General features: G+C 35.2%; 2 protein-coding genes across 2 annotated transcripts; both read right to left on the bottom strand.

The window, feature by feature from the left end:
- Positions 1 to 2,771: 2,771 nt before the first annotated feature.
- LOC108346204 (uncharacterized) lies at positions 2,772 to 8,710 on the bottom strand. The gene is made up of 16 exons (XM_017585211.2): positions 8,187 to 8,710; positions 7,621 to 7,742; positions 7,411 to 7,499; positions 7,283 to 7,318; positions 7,056 to 7,149; positions 6,688 to 6,730; positions 6,510 to 6,610; positions 6,071 to 6,135; positions 5,461 to 5,957; positions 5,304 to 5,391; positions 5,055 to 5,195; positions 4,334 to 4,902; positions 4,013 to 4,151; positions 3,825 to 3,893; positions 3,589 to 3,723; positions 2,772 to 3,292 (listed from the first exon to the last, which is right to left on the bottom strand). Exons 1-16 carry the CDS (start codon positions 8,402 to 8,404, stop codon positions 3,179 to 3,181), a joined length of 2,520 nt encoding a protein of 839 aa, XP_017440700.1. The 5' UTR covers positions 8,405 to 8,710; the 3' UTR covers positions 2,772 to 3,178.
- Positions 8,711 to 12,950: 4,240 nt separating this feature from the next.
- Positions 12,951 to 22,876, bottom strand: LOC108347480 (uncharacterized). Its single transcript, XM_017586749.2, has 4 exons — positions 22,274 to 22,876; positions 21,808 to 21,963; positions 14,082 to 14,153; positions 12,951 to 13,881 (listed from the first exon to the last, which is right to left on the bottom strand). Exons 1-4 carry the CDS (start codon positions 22,397 to 22,399, stop codon positions 13,213 to 13,215), a joined length of 1,023 nt encoding a protein of 340 aa, XP_017442238.1. The 5' UTR covers positions 22,400 to 22,876; the 3' UTR covers positions 12,951 to 13,212.
- Between the last annotated feature and the right edge of the window lie 219 nt (positions 22,877 to 23,095).

A 23,095-nucleotide genomic window follows, 5' to 3' on the forward strand; every position in this document is an offset into this window, starting at 1 on the left:
ACCAATAACCGAACGTCCTACTGTTCGGACTTCACTTCAACTTCTACAAGATTCTCTTCAGCAATAACGCCTTCTTCAAGCGTTTCTTCCAGAGACGCATCTCCCTCTGCTCACATCCACACGGATGATCATTGCACAGACAAGACAGACATACATATACAGACAACACAATGGAAAGTGCAAGGGTAAGCTTATTGAATTTAATCCAAGTAATATCAAGCATTTCATACATATCAAGCACGTCAAATAATTACAACACATACATTCAACTCATTCATTAACTCAATCAAATTCTTGATACTAGACTGACTGTCCGGACTGTATGAATTCTGTGTAGCTACGACGTCCGTGCACCCAGGTGGGATAGCTGGAATACTCGTCAGCAGCCACCTGAGGTTAGTCCGTTCTGTCCAAGTTACAGTTATGGACTAAGACCTCCTGCCATTCCCACACATGACATACTCCTCTCTACTTGAGAACGAGCACTCACGGAATATCAGGATGACCCGCCAGCTATGCTTACCACATTCATACTTTACAAATCTCAATTTCCATTCAAGAGTCGTTCCTCCCTGGAACGCTCGTTCAAAATCCACAATCATAGTTTCATCTCTTATACCGTTCACACATTTTAATCTTTCCTCTAAATCACATTTTCATTCTTTGTTCCACTTCCATAAAAGGACGAACGTCCCGCCCTCTTTGTAATAGAGAACGAACGTTAATACAATACCAAGACAGGCTCGTTCACGAGTAGAATAAAACCAACATAGGTTATTAGACAGACTTCATTACAACTTGAATCAGTTTGATGAACTGACTCTAGTACGATCTGGAAAATACTTAGGATAATATAAGTTCAATAATGCTAGAGAGAATCAAATGAATAGATACATCACAAGTTGTTTAGATAAATAAATCGAGCACTATTTAATTCCGGAGACGAACCGTCAGTCAATGACCGAGCGCGAAAATAGACATTTAATGAAGTTTCTGGACGAACGTCACTGAAGTCTTGGACGAACGTTACTAAATCGGTTGGACGAATGCTATGAAAAGAATGAGCGTTCGGTATAAGACCAAGCGCTACTTATAATTTACACTTTTAGGACGAGCGTTCTGTCTAAGACCGAACGCCACTTAGGACGTACGCTTTTAGGTCGAGGATATTCGATGATTCAAAATCATAGAAATTTTGGGATTTAACAAGACGAGATACTTAAAGTTTATGTTTTAATAATTTGACTAAGAGTTCAAAGTATATTTTCAGGCTTCTCAAATTCTCACACAGCACTCATGATGTCTACGTTTGGCCAAACGTTCAAAACGTAAAGCTATATATAAGAGGGCGTTCGTCCTCAAATAGAATCCTTTCCAAATGAAAGGGTTCCGATATTTTAAAGAATTTACTGAGAATACCGAACGGTCAAAGACCGTTTCGATAACGAACGTTCCATATCATATGAGAAAATTATTATTCAAAGTTTCATTTACATCAAATACATTTTCTCAGTATATACTTCCATGCATTCACCTCATCATACAGCTCATATTTCAGTTTAATCAAACCATAAAACATTTCATCATTTCCATACATCAATTCAGGATCATACTCATATGCCAAACATCCAATATCATAAATCATACTTCAAACAACACATAACACACATGCAATACAGTAAAATCATAAGAATTAAATCTAATAAGCTTCCCTTACCCAGATCAGTAGTGATCGTTCTAAAATGAGTGGTCTTGGCTTGTCCAAATATGGTTCTATCAACTTTTCTCTTGAGCTCTTCACTAAAACTAAAAGAAACACAAAGAGCTCGGTTTAAACCCATGCATGCAGATGGAACTGGTTTGCAGGAAATCCAGAAACGAGCGTCCAAGTGGAAACTTACCAGAACTGGAAGTTGTTCGGTCCAATATGAAGCTCACGGTGCAGGGGACGTTCCTACGGTGCTGAAACGTGAACGGAGCAGAGAATGATAAGTTACAGAAGAGAGAAGGGGTAGGGTTCTAGAGAGAAGAAGGAGAAAAATGGAGGTTGGATTTTCTGAAGAAGATGAAGGTGCACGCGGGAAGAGTGTTTCAGAAAAATTAATTCTCTTCCCAAATCAAACGGACGGTCCCCCTGCGCTGACACCTGGCTTCCAGAATTGAGTTCAGAACCTTTCAATTTGACACATGACAGAGAGGGGCCAGGGAATGTGAGTGCGTTTTAATGACACTGCACGCGGGACACAGGTGCATTTATGGAAGCACAGTAGTGACTCAGCACAGTAATAAATAAGACGTGACAATATCTGTTAATTAAAACAGTGTTTTTAATCTTTGATGTTATTTTTATGACTAAGGCCTGTCCAAATTATACACTACAACGTCAAAATAATTGTGCTTACATATCTTTGAAATATTATTATTTATAATATTATAGAGATTATTAAGCATTATTTTCTGTTTCATTTCTTCCTAAATAATATCTTTTTCTTTAGAGTTTAAAATATCATTGTAGCTATATATATATATATTTAATTCATTTAAAAATTATAGTATTGACTTGCTATTAATTTTAATTTTACATTTAATACAAATACTGTTTATATTCACTTTTAGGGTTATTTTGTTAAACTTTTAGTTTGAAAATTTTTGCAAGTGTAATTTGATTACAATAGATATGATATTACTTGTTTGTCTGTGTCATTCCTTTCTATTCCCGAAAATCTTTTTATAAAGTCTTGCCTTTTCAGAATAAAAATGTACTCTTTATTGGTTACATAAACTGTGCACACCTATGTTATATTGTTATATTGAAGTACTTTACACGTAATTCATCAAGATTTTGAATCTGCCAAATCCCACACTGATGAATCATCTCTTGTTTCTAGTTTAGATTACATGATAAAACATCAATACAACAAATATAATGCCAATAAATATCGCTACTTTTGCTTGTACTGATTGACAAAAACTGCTAAAACATTATTTTTATGAGGCAACAGAAGTTACCATTGTAAGTATCATATTCATAGCCTTTGTATAGCCTAGTTCCTAAGCAGAAGGAAATGAACGAAACCAGATATTCTCAGAAAGTGTAAGAGATGTCTGATAGGTAGCAGTGAAAGAAAATGTTCCCTCATTGTTCCATTGAAAATGTACTTTGCAGCCTCAGTAAGCTTCATAGGAAGTAAGACAACTGCTGCTGCTTCCTTGAACCCCCTTCTCCATACAAATCATTCCATTGTTTCAACTCACCCATTCCAGCCCCTTCAGCTGCAAAGCTTGCAGCAACCTGTGGTTTCGAGAAGTTATAGATCAGATGAAACAGTATATATATTGATATCACTAGATTAATTTAACTAGTTCTGTCAATCTGTCACAAAATATGAAAGTGAAACAAATAATTTCTTAAGATTTTAAGTCATCCAACAGGAGTTCCAATAAAAAAATTCCTTATACAAATAACAGCATGTATGTGGGACCACATATTTGAATTGGTCATTATTGAACAGGAAATCTGGTATCAAACTCTGTTATGTTGACAAACTCCACAAGCTAATACTTCTTTATTGGTTCGAGTTGTGTTACCTGATTCTTGGCCTCTTTGAAATCCTGCATATTCAACGGTCTAAGGGCAATAACTATTTCTTGCTCAATTTCTTGTCCACCTTCACTATCTTGGACATCTTCATTCTGTCTCTTGGCAGCTTTCTGCTTTTTATCCTGCCCCCAGAAAACCAAAAACCTCATTCAGTAGTTAACATGAACACATAAATGTAGGATTATATAATATTTTATAAATAATAAGTCAAGTTACCACTTACCAAACTCTTTAGTCTCTCTTGCTGAATTAGCTCTCTAACGGGCCGATAAGCAGCAGTTGTGCACAAGTTCTACATTGGACAGGTTATGTCAGTGAGTAAGTAGGCTAGTTAAAAGCACAAAAACCAAGATAACACTTATTGCACGAAAGTTATGTCCAATGTGAACAATATCAAAGAATAGTAAAAACCTTAAGATCACTTCCAGTATATCCTTCTGTCATAGTTGAAAGTTCCTTAAGATCAAGTTCGCTGTCCATATTCTCTTTTGCTAAAAGAGTCTTCAAAATCTTTTCCCTGTTTTCCACAGACGGTAGTCCTACCATAATTCTGCAAATGATAAAAAAATTATTACTCAGCTTCATGGTCTTCAGGTTGTCATACACATATCAGAGATAGCTTGAATTCAATCATTGGCTATCATATTGCACCTCTCTAGCTGCTTTCTCCCACCGTTAAACATAAGGCATATGATGTACTAATACTATAAACTCAGAAACTATTATAGGTACCTTCTTTCAAATCGCCTAATAATAGCTTCATCGAGATCAAATGGCCTATTGGTTGCAGCAAGAACAAGGATTCTCTCTCCTGGCTTTGTCAAAAGTCCATCCCAATGGGTCATAAATTCATTCTTTATTTTCCTCATGGCTTCATGCTCCCCTACTCTGGTTCGTTGACCAAGCATGCTATCAACCTCATCCACGAATATAATAGTTGGGGAGACCTTGGCAGCAAGTGTGAATAGAGCGCGAACATTCTTCTCATCTTCACCAAACCATTTAGAAGTGATGGTAGACATGGAAACATTGATGAAACTTGCTCCAGCCTCCTTTGCAATGGCCTTTGCCAGCATGGTCTTCCCAGTGCCAGGAGGCCCAAATAGCAATATTCCTCTACAAGGCTTTAGAAGGCCCCCGGTGAAAAGGTCCGGCCTTCGAAGAGGAAGCATCACTAGTTCTTGAAGGGATTCTTTGGTCTCATCCAAGGCACCAATGTCAGAGAATGTAACATTAATCTCATTTGCTGGTATTACCTCAGGCCTTATTCGCTTCTCAAACTCATTATCAGGAGGAACTCCCTGAAAGTGAATCATGCAGTGCAAATGAATGACGTGAAATTTACAGAATATATAGTAAGTGATTGTCATCAGAATAGAACGAGGCGTTTCTAAATCCTAAGATAACACTCTTGGTAATATTGTTACAGAAGAATTTTTTTATAGAGGCATACAGGGGCTTTGGGAGCAGGAACTGATTTTTCACCATCCGCCTTCCCCACCGAAGTTGATATTTCTGCTTCAGCCTTTTTTACAGGAGCAGCATTTTCAGACTTTGCTTCTGATTTCATATCAGTTCCTTCCTCGCTTTGTTTCTTTATATTCATGAAGAAGGAAAAACAAGAGAGCATTTTATTAAGTATATCAGTACATGGTAGGTAGTGTTCTCAAGTCAACGTAAAGACGTGTCAAGCAGTGCAAACCTCTGATTTTACAGCTTGATCTTCTAATTTTAATGTGTCTCCTCTACTGGATTTGCCCTTGTGGAATATACTCAATGCATGGGACAAGCTGTTTCACATATGATAAAGTTATTCACCAAAGTTTGACAGTTCATGCAATTAATGTCTTGAATCTCACCTATTGGAAGAGATGGCGAGCTTGCCATTTCTGTATTCAGGGTCTTTGTTTTTCATCAAATGATACGAAATTGCTGACACAATGATCTCTTCTATATAGTTACTGAGAACCATTGTGTCTTCCACACATATGGAATCTAGGTCATCACAATCGAGATCGTTTGCTGCAAGGACTTCCATGATATGAATTTTGTTATCCTTAACTTGTATCATCTTCATATCCTCTTCCAATTGAGACTTCCAGCTGACAAGATGTGACTCATCTTCTGGTGGCCTGATTTCTATGGTGTATGGGAAGAGTGAATCAAGCTTCTCATTCACCTCTTCATATTCATTGCCACAATCTATAACTCGTGAACCAAGAATCAAAATGGACCCAGATAGTTTTTTCAACATTTTCTGGAACAAGTAATATATTTTTTGCCATTTGTATAACAGCTTATCAACATCCCGCAAATATAGCACAATGGGATAGGTTTTTGACACGAAAACTAGAACCTGCAAGTGAATTTCCACTTTTGAATTGTCGAGGAATGTGATCTAGAAGCCATGTTCAATTTGATAATGCTCTTTTGGTGAAATATCCATAAAATCAAAAGTAGTATTATTACCTTGTAAAGAGACTGTATAAGAAGCTTTTCGTCAAAAGACCAGCTGGTTGCGCGCTTCAGAGAAGCTGAAGGGAGAGGGAGACGAGAAAGCTTGAGACAGAAAGCAATGGGAAAAGGAATAGGAATATAATTTTACTGTACACTGTGCTAGTTCACACTCAGATCTTTTAATCCAACGCATAAAAACCGTTTCTGAATATACAGATTGTGACTCCAATTTAGGAAGCAAGACTTTGATTTATGGGTAAACTAACCAAACAAGTGCATTTTGTTTTGCTGTGGATTCAATTAAACATGATCAAAATGTAACCCTCTTGATTTTGGCTTTCATTGAATGAAAGCTTCTGACATTAGTAGAATTCCTTGATTAGGTCAGTACTTAAAACAGAATTTCCAGTAGATCGTGACAAGTAAATGAATAAATCAACTTTCAAGTGACCTGAATTTGTAGCATTGGTTTGGGAAGCAAGGCCGCTTATGTTTGAAGAGGAAGAAGCATTCCTACGGAGTGGTGGAGGATTACAAGATGCTTCGGCACCCCTGCAAAGCAAAAGCCAAATACTCAGCAATAATATAAATAAACTGGCAGGAAAAGTTGTATTTGTTCATCTACTTACATTGATTGGAGGTCTATTACACTGCTAGGCCTGTGCATTTTTCCTGCAATTGAATGCACCTGATCAGTGATTTGGCTTTCATCTTTCTTTTTAATTTTATAGTCAACTATGGACTACTGTCCCAATGAAGAGAATGAACCATAAACCAGATAAAGCTATCTGCACAACCATTTCTATACCCTATCTAATATTCTGCATCATCTTTTAAATAATCGAAGTACCATTATTATCACTTTCCTCCACATAAGAAGTAAAATTTATTCTTGAAACCATAAGACTGAAAAACCTTGTATTAGAGACTGACAAAGCTCTTTGTTGATTATGAATATAGTTCTTGCAAGAGTAGGAAGTTGTAAGCCAAATTGTACCTTTAAGTTCTTGCCTTTGTGAAAAGATTGAAAATGACCCAAATAGATCAGATAGCCGTTCCAAAGTAGACTCTGAAGTGGATCTTTTGAAAGACTACAATCGGAAACAAAGGAAAAGAAGACAAGCAAACAAACTTTAGGTTAAGAAAAGAAAACATGTTTATCCATGATGGTTAATTAACGGCAGTATTCTACACAGGAATAAAAAAAAGTCAGGAATTGCTTACAGATTCTTTGTTGGAAGAACCATATTTACTCTGAATCTGCTCAAACAGCAAGTCAGCCATTATTTACATGATTAACAGAAGAATGGAGAAACAAATTATATGGATCAAAACTTCTCACACACACTCACCTTCAATGAAAAGTCGGTTAAATCTAACAGCAGTAACTTGGCCTCAAAATAATGAGCTAAAGCCTTGGCAAGCATCTGTTGGTAAAGCTCTTTAAGACATGAAAAAGGGAGAAGTAGGAAATACAGTTAGCTCGACAGTACCAATAAAAACATCATAGAATATCAAATCCTTATCAGTAGAAAATAACATATTTCAAGTAAGTGATTAACCTGCTGGCCCTGAGAGCAGAATAGTTCTGCTTGCAGGAGCAAGATTCCGTGTATATTTAGAAACATCAGCATGCTTTAAATGGACATAAGCCACACTTGTCAGCAAAACCCTTGTCTGCTCACTGTTATCACGCATAGGATGTGAAGGGTTATACACCAACAGATTTTGAATAGATAATATGTAGTAATCGCTTTAGATATTCATCAAGATCAAGAGCAACAATAAGGGCATGGAAAGGACAAGTATCTAACAAACAGTTTGTCAGTAACAAATTCATTAGATGAAATTTCTTAACGAATTATAGATTATGAAGATTATGCAGCAAACAAGATTATGTAAAGTTGTACTATCCCCTTGTGTTATTTGCATAATATATATTCACAGATTTATTAAAATATATATGCATGCTCAAACATCTTAGTTCTTGTCCATTACTCCATAAAACTATGCTGATCGTCCATATTCAGAGGAAAGGAAGAGAAGTTGCATACTGTATGTATGTTTGTGTGAATGATAAAGCATAAAATAAGAGCATATTAGAAATTGAAAGAGGAGGCAAAATAACCTGAGATAATAAGGGAATTTCTCGAAAGTGACGTTGCTTTCTCTTCCATCAACAACTTGTCTGAGCATTTCCTGCTCCATCTTCTCAGCAGTGATAGTGTTTGAGGAAGAAGTGTTGGCTACCCATTTGCCAACGCCTTGTCCAGAAGCCAATCCAATGCCCACTCCAACACCCACCCCGACACCCAAAGCCGATATCAGAATGCTTTTCTGTTCCATCACAAAAACAAAAACAAAAACACAAACTTTTATAGAAAACAGAAACTCTGTCACAATCACCGAGTTTCTGATATTGGTGGTGCAACTAAGTAGTCTAAGCTTAATATAGAATGGGTGCAATAACTGATATTTATGCAGTGATTGTTGAGAAAGTGATGCTTAACGGCAGAGGGTGGAAGAAGATTGGTGAGTCATGTGTGCACTGTTACGTGTCCCATTTTTGGCGGTTTCTTTGTCGGTTTGACAGTTTTGTTTATTATTTCTGCTTTCGATATACTTCCTCTTTCCTTTCTTCTCCATGAAGTTCTTTTAAAATCTTTAATATCTATCTTCAATTTCATACATATTCAAAATCATGCGTGCTATTTTTTTATGACTACTATATAATAGTTTCTATAAATAAAATAAAATAACTCGTATACTAAAATTCTCCAATAAGATTATCACCATTATCCGTGGAACACATGCCGGTTCATATTTTTTGAACTATAAACATGACACTTAAACGGCATATGATAATAAGCACAAAAGTTAATTTACATGAAAATTGAAAAACTAATTAGACTAAACTTCTAAAATTTAATTTTTATAGAAACGAAATTTAATTTTTTAAATTAATTATTGAATTAATAACTGGTACACTTATTTTTTATAAAAAAAATTTAGCTTATTCAAAAGGCTAAAATAAAACCTAAAGCTTCTAATGAAAAAGACTAGAGGTATCTGGTTGTTTATATAAATTTCTTTCCCTCTCTGAATAAAAGTTTAATATTGTTTGGGATTTGTTTATACACAAGTAATGAAGTAATTTTTTTAATGGAAATGATGATCTATAAAATTAATAGCACTTAGAAGGGAATAAAAAAGAGTATATATCTATCAATTGGGCAAGTGGGAGGAAAATGCATTGCATATATATACAAATATCAAAGTGATGCTGCAATTTGCTTTTTGTGAAGATAGATACATTGCCTCTGCACTGCACCTGATATGGAAACTAGCACCACCACTGTTTCCCAACCTAATAGGAAAGATAAATAAATAAAGAAAAGAGAAGAAATGAATAAAATATCAAGATTATATCATACATTATTTTAATAAAAATATATTTTATTGTATAAAAAGTTTAAAATATTTATAAAATAAACATATCTTTCTTAAGAAGTTGTCTAAGAATTTTTAAGATGGAAGACTTTGTAGGTTTTAGTTTTAATGATGAAACTTTTATTTTACTAAACTTGTATTTTATGAATGTTATGTGCTTGTGTGAATGTGTTTGTTGATGGATTAAATATAGTTTACTTCATGTCCATTTTATGGTTCTGAATATAACTTAATCTTTCTTGAAAAAGTTTTTTAAAATAATTTTGGAACTTATTTATTAATTATGTTAAAAAAACATGATGGATTATATTGTGTTTACGAGTTGTAAATTTTATATAATTTTTTTTGTTCATAACATAATTAATTGTTATATATAACTAACAATCAATTATTATTTAAATAATTAATTGAATTATTCTAATTGAATTTCTAGATGTAATAAAATCGATATCATCAGTTATATTTTCAAAAAGTTGACTGCATTGGAAAAATACTAGTTTCGTATAAAAGATTATTTATATATTAAAAATATGTAAAAATTAGTTACTGTGAGAGCTGAGAGATTTAAAGGAAATTGGAACAAGATATGTGTATCCACTGGATTAGACTGTTCGGTTTTGAGAATAGTATATAAATGAAAGTTTTAAATTTTGTCTCAGCATACACACTCTCTCCAACTTTCTGATCTTCTCTTTTCTCCTCCTTCTCTCAAAATCTTCTTCAGTTAATCAGTTGTTCTTCATTCAGGAGGAGTTTAAGTGATCCTTGAGCTGAAGGATTTCTTGTCAACCAGTTAATTGAGTAATTTGAGTTAGTAAGTTTCATCTTCTCTTCTTAGTATTTCGGTTTTCTGGTGCATTCAAAGGAAATTCCGTTGCATTTGTTCATCAGCTTCTTCTTCTTAATTCTGATCATGTTCTTGGTCTTTTGGTTGATCCTTTCTTTTTAAATCGATGATCTTTAGGTGTTTTTAGATTTTCTTGAAGTTCAAACAATTTCCTGAAGGTGTAAAAGCTTTCTGTTCGGTCAAAGAGGTAAGTGAAGCTAGTTAATTTAATTGTGATTTTCTATGTATGAAATTACTGTTTGGATGGTTGCATGTGTGTAACTTGAATGTTTGATTTAATTGTGTTGAATCTGTGAATGCTGGAATGTGTGAACTAGTTGGAGTTTCTCTGCATAAGTGTTCGGTCTGTTATAATCTTAAGAAAGTGGGTATGTGAATATGATAGTTTGGGGTTGGGAGTGAAATTTGGTATGAGACTCTTTGGGATGATGTTAAAACGATTTTAGGTACCTTTGGATAGGCTTAAAATGGTATATGAATCATGTTTGGAGAATTAGAAGTTGGGAAGTGGTAGGAATTGGTGAAGATAGTGGTTGGTCATAATTCTGCAGCTATTCTGCATAATTATGTAGATCGTCGAGTGTCATTCATTGACTGTTCAACTTTCTTCTTGTGTTCGGTCTTAACTGAGTTCTACTTCTGTAGAACTTTTCAGTTAATGACTGATCGGTCTTGTACTAGTATTTTGTTTTAGTCATAGTGATCGTTCTTAGTGGATTGTGGGATCTCTTAGTAGCGATCGGTCTCAGTGGGTGTGTGTCTCTTAGTAGCGATCGTTCTTGGTGGGTTGAGTGGTCTTTTAAGTAGCGATCGGTCTTAGTGGATTGTGTGGTCTCTTAGTAGCGCTCGTTCTTGTACTAGTGCTCGACCTCATACTTGTATTCGGTCTTAAATGCGTTCGGCCTAAGTTATAGGTGTTCGGCCTAAGCCATAAGCTCGGTCTAAACTTAGTATTTGGACTAGTGGTAGTATTCGATCATGATGTGGTACTCAGAATCCTCTAGTTGTCGGTCATTAATAGCGTTCGGTTTTCTCTTCAACTGTATCTATTATTGATCGTTCAGTCTCCAATATTCACAGGGTGTTTGGTCTTGTTATTATATGTTGGTGATTTCTGTTTGGCTTATGTTCATAGTTATTCCAGTGTGTTATTTTAATTAATTGATCCAACTGCTTTGATGACTTATGTATGCATTATCATAATGGTGTAAAAAGGAAAAGTATGGTAAGATAATTGTAATATGGATGTGAAAGAGAATTACAAGGAGGAATGTCTCAGTGATTTGGTATCAAGGTAGTGGTAAAGTATGAATATGGACAGCAAAATCCACGGCGTTCATCATGACATTCTAATTATTACCAAGTCTCAAGTAGAGATGTGTAAGTCATGTCGTGAGAATAGCAGGAGGTCCTAGCCTATAGGGTATCGTAGGTGAGTTATAACGGACTAACCCCAAGTGGCAACTGATGGTATCCAGTTACTACATCACTCGGGTGCACGAACGATCCAAGCTACATATTCATACAATTTGGATGGTCAAGTCAAGTAGTCGGTCCTTGCATGAATTAATATGTTCGGTTTTGGTCTGTTTGAGTGGTCGGTCATTGCATGAACTTGCTTAGTTTGGATGTTATATGTATTTGTTGAACTTGCATGATAACTTAATCAATTAAATTACTCTAGCTTACCCTTCTTTTCTATCTTGTTCATGTTTCCGTTCGACACTCTTTAATTGCAATGATCACCTCGTGGGTGTGAGCAGAAGGAGGCGAGTGCTCGCTGGAGGAAGCACTGGACGGCGAAGACCCAGTGGTGTAGTCTATGACCGTTCGATCATAAAAATATAGTATGTATAAACTGTTCGGTCATGTATATAGTTTTGTAGTTAGGGTAGATTTTTGTAAAGTTTAAATTTATACTTATTTTATTGATAAGTGCAAGTTAACTTTATTTTTAGAAACAGTATGCAAGAAATTAATAAGGTGTACAATATCTGAACAAAATGAAAACTTAAAATTACTTTAAATAAAAATAGTTGCCTATATTTGAATTTTTAGTTGCATATATCAAGATGGAGTACAGGGTGTTACATGTTAGGAGTGTATAGTTACAAGTTAATATGATTGAATTTAGGTGCTGAAAGAAAACCAAGGTCAAGGATTCAAATAATTCAATTTTAATATTTTTAACCTTTTCTAGATCATCAAAATATAGATTTCGAAATGATAAATTTATAAAAGAGGACTAAAGTAATATTAATTTCATCTTTTTACCAAGTCTGAAATTTGCAAAGACACTATTTTCTTGAAGTCAAACTATTAATTTTTTTTTTCGTACTTTCTACTAATTTTCCTTTTATAAAATTCATATAAATAAATAAATAAATCGATTTTCATTTACAAGCAACACGTGCATATAAATGACTGGTGTTAGCAGCGACCATAAAAGGCAAAAACAATTAAATGACCAACTATGGAGTCAGTTCTTGTGTAGTGTACTTTTTCATTATCATTAGATGAAATTCTAAAGGATGAGCTTCTTCAGAATATAAAATAGAACCGTCCTTCAGCATCATGTGAGCAAAAATGAATTAATTTCACAGAAAAGGGAGAGGGGTTACTCAATAGATTGTTTTAATTATACCTGTCAAATATCAGCACAGATATGGACAAATGGGGGGTTCTGTTTTTTTACAATGTACAACTGTAAGAGCACATTAACTGCTGTTACTCTTAGCACATGCACTTGGTCAGCGTTTACTTGTGAAGATGCTGATCCAAAGCAGCCCGCATCCTAGTGCTTGCAATTCTACCTACACCATAGACTCCCTGACAGAGAATCACAACTTGGAAGAAGCTATTTCATCAAATCTAAGAAGACAAAACCATTCCAAAGACTATGCAACAGCATTGGTGGCAGTAAATTCCTTGACCGTGTATATATCACACCCATTACCATGCCAAGAAATATAAGGGGCAGCATCCTCTGTATGTTGAAGTGTGCAAGCGCAAAGGCAATTGAACTTACCAGTATTGCACACCACACTGGCATGTATTTGGTGAGGGATGGGAGTAGAAAGCCACGGAAAACTATCTCTTCCCATACAGGAGCACAGACTGATACAACTGTTGCATACAATAGCATTGCCACTGGATCCCTTGCCCTTATTGATTGTTCAACACTAGAAAGGGTGACAGGTGTAGAGGGTAAAAGGGGTAGTAGGTCCAGGTTGAACTGTGACAGCCGATTGACAAGTGGAAACATGAGACATCCCATGATGACATCTAATTGCCAATTGCCTTTCAGGCTAAACCTGAACCAGTCCGGTGGAAGAGGGCGAAATCGAGAAAGACAGTGAAGAAGAATTGCAACTCCAGCAAGTCCTTCAGTTACATCGGTAACGAGACTGAACAGTGCTTGCCCTCTAAATGTTAAAGACTCCTTGCTAAAGCCAGTTATGTGGGCAGCAAAAGGAATCATCCAAGATCCTATAAACCAAAATGCTGTCGTCCAAAGAAGCATAACCTGCATCATATGATGTTGCGTGTCACAAGTTCATGTTGACAGTTTATTGCTTGGAATTTTAATTTATCTCAATTGGTTCAAAAACCATTTTATCTCCATTCCACTCATCACATGTATCAATAAGTTTTTAACTGGGGAATTGAAATATAAAAGAGAAATCTACTTAGTCACAACTTGCTCAAAGTTTTGGAAACACTTACTTGTAATATAGTTATTGCAGTCCATGGCACAACCCATGGATAACCAATTACCTTGAATACTTCATTTGCAGCCTGAAAATAAAACAAGTATTTTGGTAAACAGATTGACATTAGATAACACTTAAAATATAAAATTTTATTTCATTGACAACGTTGTACAATACTCTGTTGTCCATTGCAATGATGCATGTTTGATATTTCCACATGCAAAGACCATCTAAAGCTTCATATATTTTAACCGACAGACAAGTATGACGCAGATGAACTAAAATCAAGAAGCATTAAGTTTACAGAGCAAATCATTCTAGTATTCTAGTTCAGTTTCAAATTTAGTGCTAACCATTGTTATAAATGGGGAATTGGACAAAAGGCCAAAAAATTAACGACATAAACATGCCGTTGTGGCCTACGGTGCCGCCATACTAGACCTCTCCCTTCACAGATAGCCTATGGTGCAATCCATTGGAAATAATTATTTCATCACTTTACTAGACCATAATTATTTCAATCATGAAGGAAATCTAGGACTTTTCATGTTTATCTTCTCTCAGTTTTGTTTTATGGAAATTTTCTTACAGGTTTAGTAATACTAGAGTCTATTGGATTTGGGTTTACTCTTTTTAATTTGATAAAGAGTTTGAGGTTAGTGTAGGCAGATGTAATTCCTTCTTGCAACAGACTGATCATTTTTATGTATTATAAGCAAAAATAAACTGCAATCTTGGTTGTGAGAAGCAAACACTTTAACTCCTGGGTATCTGTTATGCTCATCTTCAGCCCTATCAGACATTGTGATAGATTACCACAACAAAATCCTACTTCATTCTTTCATCAATTTGCCCTAAAATAAAAAATAAAAATCCAGGTAATGCAGGTACCGCACACAGCACTCAAACAGTCATCACTACTCTGACCCTAAAACACCTATATTCTCTGCAAATCACCCTCATCTCCATGCCATATACACCAATTAATTTATAATCTACCATGAACCGAACTGAAAACCTTATTCCAACCTATCAAGTCTGAAATCCTACATCTATCCTACATAAAAGGAACAAAAATAAATAAATAAATTAGCCTATACAATCAACCAACCACACTCTCTTCTCATAAATAAATTCCAATGTATATAAAAGTAGATATTCTATTCTCTGGATATATTGTATGTCAGCACGCTGAACAACACCACAAACCAAACATTCGGCATGACAAAGAAAACCACACTTTTTTTCTCAGTCAATTGCATAAATAAAGGCAGATATTCACCTCAGCCATATCACATAATTCCATACCCCGTCACTTCCACAGAATGACTACATGGTACTTAATTGACAAAGTCTGTTCACACAATTCCTACAAAACAGATGCCTGATGAAAAGTATTTCTTTTAATAGACAGGAAGAACTAAACTATCGACCAAACTTATTTCAGCCTTCATAATCCTAATGTTAGATTGAGGGTCAAAGGGTGATTGGCACCAAGAATGAAATGCATTAGGTATCACGAAATTACTAAAGAAATGCATTTTATAGATTATCAACTTAATGTCACCATTGAATATCGTTGAATATAATTAGCTTCCTAAAGTTAGACAGTTGCAGTGGCTTTTGTTTCGTTTTAGTAGTAACCCCTGCAATCACGGGATATGAATATATTTGTTCATGTATATAAATGTACACCTGGGATGGGCACCACGGCCATATAACGTGGTGAGATGTTAGGATCTAACTGCAAGAGATTCTAGCATGGGTTTACAAGGCCATAGACTCTCCAACTACAATAGCTAGCTTTTGTGGTGACATTCTCTCAAGATTCTTACCAGATGTAGATGGCTTTTCCACCACCACAATTCAAATCACAAAACTTGCAACTTTATTTAACACATCACGCAACCAGGCAAACTCGCAGCTTTATTTAAAACAATGCAACCAGGCAAACTCGCAGCTTTATTTAACACAACGCAACCAGCTACCTATTTTAGTCATTTTCTTACGTTTCCACACAGCTTCACACTTTTTTCAAAGTTTTGAATCTATTTCTGCATCTCGTGTTTTGGCTTTTCAACACTATACAGTCCTTCCACTGATATTCCAACTTGTTAGATTCAGAAATAATTCTTCCAGAAATCATTCATTCTCTTTTCCATTGTTTCCGTTGAAGATCTCATATTGACTAAATATATAACCAAATTTTAGTATATAAGGGGATGCAAACATTACTTTGCAAATTAATTATGTAAAATTGAATTAGGCTTAAAGTTCACTTTTTAAGAGTTTCTATAAGTGTTATAATGAGAACTTGATGGGAGATTGATAAGCATCCAAGCACCTGGAGAACTTTCAAAAGACTAGCTATTAAAGGAGAATAATCTACTAATTAAATACCCAACCAAGTATCCTATACTACTCAATTCAAGACTTCAACACTCCATAAAACCCAAGTTCTTATCATAGCGCCATCCCAAGAACATCTGGATGACCTTCACTCTACAATACTTTACTCAACTTCCTTGTTAGTCAGAACCCTCCACCAATACTAGGGGTGAAAATAGGTCAGGTGGCCAATCAAGAGCCTTGGGCCTAGCCTAATTAAGGCTTAGCCTGTTCATTATACAGGTTAGGTTAAGGTTTTTTAAAAAGCCTATTTAAATAAAAAGACAAGGTTCAGGCCTTAGAAAAAGTTTGTTAGAGTTGTTAGGCCGGCCTACATAAATGTTATTACAAATTTCTAGAAGGAATAAAAAAATTACAATGCTTTGTACTCCCAGTTTAACTTAACAAAATAGGAGACATTGTGTTTTGCATTCTCCCACAATATTTTGCATTCTTTCATGTCTCTATCACTAAAAAGTCACAAATCTGCAACTAGCACGAGTTAAAATTGAAATTGTCCGATGATAATGGGATTTTATTAGTGTCAGTTATGTAATCTGTACAAACAAAATCTATCACCATTAACAAAACCTCTCGAAAAGCTATCCATGAAGGCATTTGGTATGTTCACTGTCAATATAAGTAGAACATATAACCTATGTAAGATTTATTCATTTCTTTTGTATCATTCTGTAGATTTTAATCTTTTCCTCAATCACCTTACACATTGTTTACACTTTTTTATAAGCTTACGTTTTTTTCTCCAACTTCTTTTTAACCTACTCTTTTAAAGTTCTGTTAAAGTTTATAATCTGTGAAATTAGTTTTACTATTAAGGATGATTCCTAATTTCTGAAAAAATACTTTTGTGAAAGGATATAATTTTTTTTAATGAAGCAATTAACAACCTAATTTGGAAATAATCTCACCTCTAGACAATAATTATTGAATGTGAACCACATATATGTAGAAGCATGCAATTTTAGACAACGAAATACACCATATTTATATTTTTTCCAGATACTTCAAAGAAAACTATTAGATAAAAATTTACTTTTATTTTTTGTCATGCAGCAAACTTGAATTTTATTTCAAACATTTTTCAAATAACTATTCTTCATGGAATTACGTGATGCAGGAAATTTATATTGAGTATAGATTATGTTAGGTGAAAAGGATGACACTAGCATACAATTAATGCATTAAGATTTCACTAGGACATGTGAATAGCGTTAATATTATTTTCAAACAATTTGAATATTTTTGTTTGCTTATATTATTACTAGTATTTTGGGTTTGTATAAATCTATTTTTGAATTTCGAGGAGTTTTTTTGTCTTTTCATGTTTCCAACTAATTGAGATGTCTTAAAAAGGCTTTTAGGTCTTTAAAAAAAGTCTTTGATAGGTAAAAGGTCAGGCTCAAGCTTATTAATGTCTGGCCATTTCCTACGCTAGTTAGAGCCATTAGTAAGTAGTCCTTTCCAAGACATTGATAACCAACAATAGAGTTTAAAAAATGTGCTAATGTCTTGCATAGTGATGCCGATAGTACTCATGAGCAATTTTTCTAAATTCGAATAGTTACACTAACATAGGGCTCCCACCCGAACTCATGCCTTTTACAATAAATCTTGGGTAACTTCCCAAATCCTTCCATTGAAGATGTATTTGCACAAATCCTACAATCAGGTTCCTCTGTTGGGGCAGACAATGTTCAGTATGCTGCATTACCATCGACGTCCTCCTTTTGTTATCCCTTTTTGTGAGACAGGGAAGTGGTCAGGGTTGTGGTAATCATACCCATATACAAACTGCAACTGAGTGGTTCGTACCCACGATTGATTTTATGTCCTTCACATTATTACTCCAAGGTAGCTATATGTCAATGTGGATCAATCTAACAAGACTTCTGAAGCTCCCTCTAATAATAAGACATTTATGTCTCAAGCAATGATTATAAAAACTTCCTCGACAAGCATTTAACCAGGCTGATACTTCGATTGCTTTAGTTGCAAATTTAGGTAATTCATCACCGGTATTACTCCTTTTGGTTCATGGATCCTTGATGTCACTGCTTCTAAATACGTTTATGATACTTCTGCACTTTTGCCCAATTTAAGTTAGAACAATCTGCTTTTCTTGCATCTATGTCTTGGCTCATGGCTCTAAAATTTTGCTAAATGGATAGTCCAAAATAATCTTTTGGCACTAAAACGAGTTCTGTATGCTCCAAGCTGTCCTTTTAATTTGAACTTTTTTGTCAACTTACTGGTTCACTTATATTGTTTTGCTACCCTTTCAGCTTACTTTGTCAAGTTGCCACATTGCAGGATCAGGAAACACAACAGAATTTATTCCTGATGCAAATATCAAGGACTGTACCAGCTAAATGTACCACACTCATTTGTTTCATGTGCCACTGTTGGGTCTTCAAAATTGATTCATTGTAATTTAGGACATTCCAACCTGTCCAAGCTTCAAGATAGAGTTGTAAATCAATCAAAGCTTAATACTCTAGTCAACTAAAATAATGTTTGTTCTTCCTTTCCTAGTTGTAAGAACTGAGAGTTGTCCCCATTTTCTGTTATTAATTCAGATGATTGCCAAGTCTTCATATTTATAAGCTCTACTTTTGGCAATATTTATAGTCAATGTGGGACGGGATCTCAATAATTTTGTTACCTTTATTGATGACTTGCACCGGGCTATATTTAATGAAAGGAAGATATAAATTGTTTTTCAAGTCATTTGAATCAAAATCCATACATAATTAAATTAACCCATTAAATTTGTTGATCCAATTTGCATCGTGATAATAATAGTGAATATTTTTGTGACTTTTTAATCCTTTACAACTTCATTTGATATTCGCCATCAATCTTCTAGTCCACACACTCCACAAAAAAAACAACAGTTGCCAAAATACAAGCATCACTACTTAATAGAAATTGTCCTTATTCTATTACTACATCTTGCTATCTCATCAATCAAATGCTATTTTCAGTCTTGCAAAATCAAATTCCTTATTCTATTTTATCTCATAGAGTCTATTCTCTCTTTTTTAGGTTATACTTCTTTGCTCACGACCATACACAAGGGATAGACAGGTTATACTTCTTGGGATGCACTAGGTTATCCCTTTGGTGGAAGAGTAACATGGTGGGGAGGAAAGAAATAAAAAGGAGTGGGGTCTACTAGTTCTCTTATCCATACTTCCCACCAATTTCCATTCACCTACTCATGTTTTCCCAATTTCTCTCAAACCAAACACTTTCATTTCACTCTATTTCCTACCTATTTCCATTCATCCTATTTCTCACTTATTTTTCACATATGTATTTCCTTGCCACCAGACGAACCAAACATGTTGGATATTGTAGTTCCCTGAACTTGACCATCTTCTAGAACATGACGACGTTAGTTGCCAAAAAATTTGTCCCTCTCTCTTCTGCTCTTATTTCCCGTCAATATATGTAACAATTACTTGTCCCACGACTGAAGCATTACTTCCACTGTCACTCCTGCTCTCAAAGATTAGCCTTTCAAATCTATCACCAGTGACATCATGTTACGTACCTGAGTACATAAACTTGCCACACACAACCGCTCACACACTCACAGACAATAAACACTGGTAAATCGCTGAATAAACCTCTTTATTAAATGGAAATAACTGTATCAAAGGAAACAAACAATAACTGGGAGCAGGGTCTCCGTCAGTTACCTGAGAGCCTAACCTCTCTTACAAAACTCTCAATCAAAAACATACCTTAAAACCCTAGGTTCCCCCTTTATTAATACTAATCACTCCCTCCCGAAAATGTAAAGAATAATAGTAATTATGCCTATTTATTATGATTATCTGGTAAGAATAACTTTATCCTCATTTACTACATTTAACCTATATGTAATAATATCCTGAGATACGTCCTTAAACTCTAATAAATTTCCCGCCCATCCTAACTGTTGTGTCAATTAGGATGCTCCCGTTGCTCCCCACCGTTCGGCCCTCTTTCTCTCTTCCTTCTACCGCTCGGTTCGATCCCTCTCCCCCTTCTATCATCTGGTCCGCTCGCTCCTTGTTATTAACCATTTGGCCATCGTGCTCCTCCCTTTCCACCGTTCGGCCCCTGTCCTCTACCGTACGGTCCCCTTCTCTTCCTCTCCTATATCTCCTTCTCTCGTATACTCGCCAACCCCTAACACATCATGTGGACACTAGACAAAGAATTCTTGAGAAGCACAACTGACTACCCGTTCATTAGATATTGCTCCAAAGGACAGTACATCTCCTCATTTAATCACGTCTGAAAAGGTACCCAATCCTGTTTATAATATTTTATTTATCATCGTTCTCCTTCCTATTATGCCTTTACTTCTTGTTCGTTCACTGTCCATGTCTGTCCCAAAGACAACATTGGAAGCTTTCCCTCACCCAAAATGGAGCCAAGAAATTATCAAAGAGATTCCTGCATTGAAAAATTTCTATGGACTGTTTGTTACAGGTTTCTAAGATTTTTGTTTATCTTTTGTTTCCACAACAGCCACTCACCATTGACCATTTCATCAACTTGTTATCAAGATTGCCTCCTTACAAAGTGATATTGGATAGTTTGTATGTAAGTAGCAAACATCTTCACCAAATTTCTCTGGGTGGCCCTGGGTACATGTGATAACTAAAAGGATGCAAGCATATGATTTATAAATTCTAGCTTCAGGAATAATGTCGAATATTTTTTATTAAATGTCCATTAGCTTGCCAAACTTAGACACTATACATGGATTATTTTCCTCTTTTCAATCTACTTGTCATCCTTGGAATCAAGGGTTATGATTGTAGTTGTTCATGTACATAAATATACATCTACAGAGAGTTGTCTCTCAAGCAATTAAAGAGTTCGTATATTATTTTCAAGTAACACCTCCCCTATCTGATAAGAGTAACCTTCATATTTGTATATGTTAAGCACATTTAGCAAATGCAAACTAGAATCTATCAGTAAGGATGCAGAATAGAACATTAAGTAATTCCACATAACAGCAGATCATACCAAATAATTACTTAGCTCTCTTGATTTTAAAACATATATGAATGCTACTTCCATCAAACCATCCCAAAGTTTACTTATCATCAGTGAGGAAAGAAAACCCAACGTAAACCATCGTTAATTAGTGTGAGTGAATTTTACTTGACATGAAACTTGACGGTAGGTATCAGCTGCAGATTTCAATTTCGTTCACTAGCACACATGTTCCTCGATATGACTACCAAGCTTTAAATTACCACACAACACATCCACTTAGAAAATGGAAAACCATTTGTCATAAGAGTAAACAATAAGCATGTGACCTTCTGAAGGGATGATTTCCAGTCTCTTTTGGTGACAACACTGGAGTCACTGAATTCAGATTGCACCAGTTCCTCATGAAAATAGTGCTCTATAACTTCAGGTTGGGGTGTTTCTGGAGAAAGATGATCGTGCCTAAAGCACTGAATACTCAATCTCTGCAAGGAAAGCCCCGAAAAATTAAAACAGCGAAGCAGAACTAGCTCAGACAATTGGTTCGACTATATATGTGTGTGTGTGCATGCACAGAAAGAAAACTCATGAGCCCCCACAAAACAACGAATTACAGAGGACTCAGATTCCCAGGTGCATAGGGACAAAGGTAAGAACATTTCCATACCCTTCTTTTTTTTTCTTTTCGCAGCTCTAAAAAAATGTAATAAATAATTCCAACAGCAAATAACAGAAACATAAATAAAAAGAGAAAATAAAAAACACAAGTTTCAAGAGGTATCACATAATGCTTACATTTCTTGGAGACTTGGCATGGGATTCCAAGATCCGAGGAAAAGGACGTAGTGCGACGGGTCGGGGAAAACCCTTGATCGGAAGAAAGGAGCGGCTAAAGGCAGAATAAGAAGAGGTACTCAACATTTATAAACCCTAAGGGCTAATAACCCAAACACCACCCTGCTAATTAGTCCCTTACATCAACAAAAAGGGTTTAATATTTGGGGATTGGTTGTTATGGTTAGGATAAGAAGGTAGCTAGGAGAATGTGATTTGAAACTTTTCTTCCCACTTTTAGTTTGTTCCATCCAAGAAGAACAAAAGACAGCGACCAAGGTCAAGCTTGTTTCCTATCCAGACTCATTGAAATGGTATATCCCGTTCTGCTCGTGGTGTTCAATTCTGACCCTAAATTTATAAGGGTTTTTGAAAAAAGGAAGAAACTTTCTCACCAGATTTGATGTAGCATCTAGCAACTATAGCCAATCGGAAATTGGGAATATTAATGCTCACAGATAGATACTATTGAATCTTAATGTGTTGGGTAAATGGTGTTCCCATACAAATACAAAGAAAATCATGTCTCTGGGTTGGTGGCTGGGTATTTAGTATATACCAACCAAACTAATAATAAAAAATCATTATCCCATTAGAAAAAAATGATAAAGATCATATAAATAATATGGAGGGTAATCCAACTCATTAGAGAGAGGGAATTTGAGTAAAACTAAATATGAAAAATTTAAGAAGAAATTAAACATCAATATCTTTACATAAGGTCAATTTAATTATATAACTAATGAATAAAATAAATGTGTTAGATATTATTTTTAGACCACT

This window comes from Vigna angularis, chromosome 1, assembly GCF_016808095.1.
Source record: "Vigna angularis cultivar LongXiaoDou No.4 chromosome 1, ASM1680809v1, whole genome shotgun sequence".
Lineage (NCBI taxonomy): Eukaryota > Viridiplantae > Streptophyta > Magnoliopsida > Fabales > Fabaceae > Vigna > Vigna angularis.